Below are 6,985 nucleotides of genomic sequence, written 5' to 3' on the forward strand. Positions count from 1 at the left end.
GGGCTGGTGCGGGATCGGGCAGTGTTTCGTTCTGCTGTGCATGGGGTCGCTATGAGTCGGAAACGACTCGACGGCACTTAACAACAACAACAACATACTACCTTATTCTGAAAGTGTCTCAACTCTGGCCTGATTTTTTCCCCCTCTCACAGACCTTCAGGAAATTAAGTTGTGCCAACTTTTTAGTTCGAGGTTTTTGTCATTTGACCTCTGAATTTTTAAAATTGCTATAACAGTTCAGTAATACTAACTAGAAATTTGTTTTGCTTTTCTAGTTTTGTATCCAGAGATTTATCAACTTTGTGGTCAAACTAGGTAAGTACTACGTCTATTCCCTGCTTTTTCTGGTGCTAGAGAGCATAAAGGAAATGGAGTACCATCACTTTTTCTGAGAAATCCAACAAAAACACTTTTTATACTCTGTTACATACAGAGCTTTATTTTCAACACTAACTTTCAAGGCAAACTCTATAAAATAGTGAAGTAAATAGTGAAGTTAAGAAGGTCTTTGGCACCCTTCTAAAATATCTCTTCTCCATTTGGCTCTTTGAAAAGATTAATAAAATTGATAAACCACTGGCAAATTTAACAAAGAAAAAGAAGGAGAAAATGAAAATAACACAAATATGAAATTAAATGGGCAATGTCACACAGAACCAACCAAAATAAAAAGGATAATATCATGATACTATGAGAACTCTACTCCAGCAAATTTCAAACCTAGAGAAAATGGACAGATTTCTAGAAATGCACCACCTACAGTGAATTATTTAATATGACTCTTCTAGCCATGGTCTTTGTGACTCTCATCAGACCACTGGGTGGGACTATACAAATGTGTTTGTGGCCCACCAAGGGGATTGGATGAGTTACTAATAATGTAAATAAGGTACATGGCACCTTTGTAGGGGTGGGATCGTATATATATCGTACATAAAGGTATATAGAACCCTAATGTGAGGATTGGTCAGTTTTACCATCCCACTAGGCTTAAAATAACCCATCCCAGAGGTGGAAAGGGGAATTTCATTTCTGTCATCTAGACCGAAAAGCCCGGAGCAGAGCATACCCTTTGGACCCAAGATCCCTGTGTTAAAGAGATGGCAAGAGAGAGCAGCAGCAGAAGCAGCAGAACCAAGAGACTAGCACAAAACAGACTAACCGGCTTCCCAGCCCACGGAATGAGAAAGCTGAGCACCTCAGGCAGGAAGCTTACTGGTGGAATAGGGTGCCTCTCTGGGCACCTATTCAGCAAAGATAAGTGAGCTTTGTAACGCTGGCCCAAGAAGTGCAAAGGCCAAGGGCCAAAGAGAAGTGTGATTGTGGCACAACTGAGAAGAGGTTGCTCTGATTGAAGAACTGTATCCAGACTTCTTTCTGATCCTGAGTTGTAACCTGCTACTTCCCTAATATACCCACTAATTGTGAGTTTTGTCTGTGAGTTCTTGTAGCCATTGTGACAAATTATCAAACCCAGCAGAAAAGTAGAGAATGCTGCATGAAGGACAGTTAGTGTCAGAACTAGTAAAAAGATTGGAGGGTGGTGGTATGTCTGACCTCCACCTCATAGGAATCAGCTGTTGATAATGTTGCTGATAATGGTGATTCTTTCTCCCCCTCGTGAAGTCAGAGGAGGTCAGATGCAACCACCAAGCCCTTTCTATACCAACCTAAACTAACACTGACTAAGGTAGGAAACTTGAACAGACGTGTGACAAAAGAAGAAATTGAAGCAGTCATTAAAAAGAAAAGTCCTGGCCCAGATAGCTTCACTAGCAAATTCTAACAAACATTCAGAGAAAAGCTGACACCAATTTTTCTCAAATTATTCCAGAATATAGAAAGGAGGGAATACTCCTGAAGTCATTTATGAAGCAAGCATAACCTTGTTACTAAAGCCAGGCAAAGCCATCACTAAAAAAGAAAATTACAGACTAATACTCCTCATGAACATAGATGCAAAAATGTTCAACAAAATCCTAGCCAATAGACTCCAACAGCATATCAGAAAAATAATACATTGTGACCAAGTGGGCTTCCTACCAGGTATGCAAGGATGGCTCAACATTAGGAAAACCATCAATGTTATTCACCACATAAAAGAAAAGAGCCAGATGATCATATCAATTGATGCAGAAAAGGCATTTGACAAACTCTAACACCAATTCCTGATATAAAAAAAAAAAACAAACACTGAATAAAATAGGAACAGAAGGGAAATTCTTCAACATAATTAAGGGCATATACAAAACCAATGAGCAATATTATTTTCAATGGGGAGAAATGATAAGCTTTCCTTTTGCAAACAAGAACAAAACTAGGATGTCCTTTTTCATTACTCTTATTCAATATTGTATTGGAAGTCCTTGCTAGAGCAATAAGGCAAGGAAGGGGAATAAATAAAATACATCCAAATTGTCAAAAAAGAAGTAAAACTATCTTTATTAGCAGATGATATGGAAGTCCTTGCTAGAGCAATAAGGCAAGGAAAGGGAATAAATAAAATACATCCAAATTGTGAAAAAAGAAGTAAAACTATCTTTATTAGTAGATGATATGATCTTATACATAAAAAATCCCAAAGACTCAGTAAGAAAATTACTGAAACTAATTGAAAGTTTCAGTAAGGTACAATATCAACATACAAAAAAGCAGCTGGATTCCTTTACACTAATGAAGGGAACACTGAAAAGGAAATGAGGAAAGTAATACTGTTTATGATAACCACCCAAAAGATGAAGTACTTATGAATAAACCTAACCAGAAACACAACAGACATATACAAAGAAAACTATAAAACACTATTATAAGGAATCAAAGGAGACCTACATAAATGGAAGAATATACCATGCTAATGGATAGTAAGACTTACCATTAAAATGCCAATACTACGCAAAGCAATCTACAGATAGAAAAACCAAAAAAACAAACTCACTGCCTTCGAGTCGGATCCGATTCATAGCGACCCCTGCTTGGGTTTCCGAGGCAGTATCACTATGGACGTAGATTGTCCAACCTTCCTCCTGAGGAGTGGCTGGTGGGTTTGAACTCCCAGCCTTCTGGTTAGCAGTCAAATGCCTTAAGCACTATGCCACCAAAGAGATGGAAAAACTACTGACTAATTTTAAATGGAAAAGAAAGAGGCTCCAGCTAAGTAAAGCACTACTAAAGAATAAGAACAAAGTAAGAGGCCTCACATTCTCCAATCTCAAAACCTACTATATAGTTATACTATATATACTATATAGTAGTTAAAACCACCTTGTATAGGGGCAAAGTTGTAGTCACTGCTTGGTCATAGCCAGCTACCCAGAGGAACTGAGTAGTTGAATCTGTGGGCTCAGGACCATAGTCGCAGGGGACATCAAGCTCAATTGTCATAACATACTACACAAAACATTGTTCCACCTCCTATTTTGGCAAGTAGTGACTGGGATCTTAAAAGCTTGCAAACTGCCATCTAGATGTAATGATGGGTCTCTCCTCGTCCAGAGCAAAGAAGAATGAAGAAAACCAAAAATTCATGGAAACAATCAGTCCAAGTGACTGGTACAACATCGGATCCACAGCCTATATGACTACGAGACCAGAAGAACTAGATGGTGCCCGGCTACCAATGTCAACCACTTGGAAGGGGATCTATGTGGGAGATCTTGGATAGAGAGGGAGAACAATGTGGAACAAAACTCAAAATCATTTGGAGGAAAAAAAAAGGAGGGGGGACCAGGTTTGCTGGTCTGATAAAGCCTGGTGGAACCACTGAGACTACAGCCCTTAACTGCCCTTCAGGTCTGGAATTGAACCTACACCTGTGGCTTCTAGCCAAGCAAAAGACAGGCATATGAGTTGAACATTTACCTGAGATAGATACACTCCTTGGAGAGAACAATCATGGGAGAAAGAAGGGCTGTTTATGTACAGGTAGACAGCTCAGGGGGCAGGAGAGCATGGAGGGATGGACACAGGGAAGAGGTAATTGTCGGGAGGAAGTGGGAAGGGAGCTGTTGTGTTGCAATAAATTGGGGTCATTGTCATGAGACAAAGTGTATGTGAACTGCTATATGGAAAGTGAATTTGCTCTGTAATTTAAAATATAAAAAACCAGCTTTGTATGTGGGTACAATGACAGACACATGGACCAATGGAACAGAATTGAAAACTCAAAAGTAAATCCATCCACGTATGTACAGCTGATCTTTGACAAAGATCCAAAACTCATTAAAGAAGGAAGAGATAGTCTCTTTAATAAATGGTGCTGGCAAAATTGGATATCCATTTGCAGAAAAACGAAACAGGACCTGTATCTCACACTATATCCAAAAATGAACTCAAGTTGGATTAAAGACCTTAACGTAAAACCTAAAACCATAAAAATCAGCAAAGAAAATATAGGGACAAATTTAAAGGCCCTAATTAATGACATAAATACTCTATCAAACATAACTAGAAATACAAACAACAGAAGACAAAATAGATGACTGGGAGCTCCTAAAAATTAGACACTTACGTACATCAAGAAAAGTAAAAAGAGAACCAACAGACTGGGAAAAAATTTTTGGCAAAAAAATATTGGACAAGGAGCTCATCTATAAAATTTATAGAAAACTTCAACACCTTAACATCAAAAAGGCAAATAATCCAATGAAAAAAATGGGCAGAGGACATGCACAGACATTTCACCACAGAAGAATTCAGGCAGCTCAAAAACACATGAAGAAATGCTCACCATCATTAGCCATTAGAAAGATATAAATCAAAACAAAATGAGATATCATCTCACCCCAGCAATAATAGCAAAGTTCAAAAAAACAAAACAACAAAAGATGGTGAGGTTGTAGAGAGACTGGAACCCTCATACACTGTTGGTAGGACTGTAAAATGGTGCAACCTCTGTGGAAAATGGTATGGTGCTTCCTTAAAAAGCTGGAAATAGAAATAACATATAATCCACCAATCCCACTACTAGGTATATATCCTAGAGAAATAAGTGCCATGAACAACTATGTTCATAGCAGCACTATTCATAATAGCAAAAAAAATTGAAATAACCTAAATGCCTATCAGTGGAGGAATGGACCAAAAAACTGTGGTACATACACACAAGGGAATACTCTACAACATTAAAGAACAATGATGAATCTGTTCAACATCTCATAACATGAATGAACAACATTATGTTGAGTGAAATTAGTCAATCACAAAAGGACAAATATTGTATGAGACCACTATTGTAAAAAGTCAAGAAAGGGGTTTCACAAAAAAAGAAATATTCTTTGATGGTTACTAGGGATGGGGAGGGTAAACCACTAACTTGACAGTAGACACATATTAACTTGGGTGAAGGGAATAAAATAAAATATCTCTTCACCATTTTAGCACCTTTTCTCCTATACTTTCAGCACTCCCTCCTTTAGTTGCCTCTGCTCATTAAAACTGTGGTACCATGCTGTACCTCACTTCAGCCTAAGCACTTGAAGGAAGGCAGTCTGAATTAAGAGCTTACTAAATTGTGAATGACTGACAGGCCTCCCAAGAGTATTTATGATTTTAAAACAGTTTATTATCACAAGTAAGCTTAAATGGATAGAAGTTTGGATGATATGACAAAGTGAAAATTTGGGGAAATTCAGAGAATTTGAGAAGAACCTCCCTAGAGTCTCTTAAATTTTAGCCCATGGCAAATGACAGAAGCCACCATTCACTCCACTTCTGCAAAAGATTTACCTTTCCAGATAGCCAACGTCAACTCTAGGAAAAGTCTACAGTGTATTCTTGGCAGACCTTCCACCTCTTTTTAGAGCCCCTCTGCCTCTTCCTGGCAATTCCTTCCTGGCCCCAACCACCAACTGTGCCTCTCATTCCTCAGAGGTTTCAGCTCACTCTCTCAATCCTTCAAAGATAATGTTTCCCATTTGCATTACCACTTTCATGATTTTTTTCATAGCTGGGGCCACCAATACTATAAAGTACTTAAAAAAGTAATACTCTTCACAACACTGTGGGTTTAGTATGATAGTTACATGTTTCTAGGATACATTAAAATATTGATATGTATGCATCTATGTGACAGTATGTATATATATACCTACTCTTCACTTGGAGCTCTGGTGGCACAGTGCCTAAGGCATTTGACTGCTAACCAGGAGGCTGGCGGTTCAAATCCACCAGCCACTCCTCGGAAGGAAGATTGGGCAATCTACTTCCATATAGAGATGTTGTTTGTTGTTGTTGTTATGTGCCGTCAAGTCGGCCCCGACTCATAGCGACCCCTCCTTGGATTTCTGAGGCAGTATCACTACGGAAGTAGGATTGCCCAACCTTCCTTCCGAGGAGTGGCTGGTGGGTTTGAACCGCCAGCCTTCTGGTTAGCAGTCAAGTGCTTTAGCCACTATGCTACCAGAGCTCCCATATAGAGATACTGTCTCAGAAACCCAAGGAGGGGTCGCTATGAGTTGAGATCAACTTAACAGCAGTGAGTTACTATTCATTTACCAATTATCTTGTTATCTGACATTTTGTGTTTACAACAATAGTAAAAAATTTACTGACTATTTTGTGCATTAATAACTTAGGTCTATTGTTGTTGTTGTTATGTGCCATAGAGTCAGACCTGACTAGCAGTAACAAATGCTGAGGTGTAAGAAGAGAGTAACACTGGCTGTGGTGGTTAAGGTTTTATGTCAACTTGGCTGGGCCATGATTCCCAGTGGTTTGGCAGTTATGTAATGATAGAGTCATTCTCTGTTTTGTGATCTGATGTGATTATCCCCCATTTTCACATATTGCCAATTTTCAGTTAATGACTTGGTCTTTGGAACCTAACTTGTCAATAAATGAGGAGTGGGTGTATTCATATATAAAGTAAAGCACATAGGGGGCACAGTTACAGAGACTTCCTTTTTTTTAAATTCATTTATTGAAATATAATTTATGTACAGTGAAATATATATATCTTTTTTTTTTTTTTTTTCCTTTATTTTTATTT

General features: G+C 38.4%; 1 protein-coding gene across 1 annotated transcript in view; it reads left to right on the forward strand.

Moving 5' to 3' along the window:
- NPL (N-acetylneuraminate pyruvate lyase) overlaps positions 1-6,985 on the forward strand; it is an 85,300-nt gene that overhangs the window by 58,715 nt on the left and 19,600 nt on the right. The window contains exon 10 of the mRNA XM_007937659.2: positions 276-315. Coding sequence (XP_007935850.1) covers positions 276-315 — 40 coding nt within the window. The remainder of the gene's footprint in view (positions 1-275; positions 316-6,985) is intronic.

This window comes from Orycteropus afer, unplaced genomic scaffold, assembly GCF_000298275.1.
Source record: "Orycteropus afer afer isolate SDZICR_OR568_19922 unplaced genomic scaffold, OryAfe1.0 scaffold00043, whole genome shotgun sequence".
Classification (NCBI taxonomy): domain Eukaryota; kingdom Metazoa; phylum Chordata; class Mammalia; order Tubulidentata; family Orycteropodidae; genus Orycteropus; species Orycteropus afer.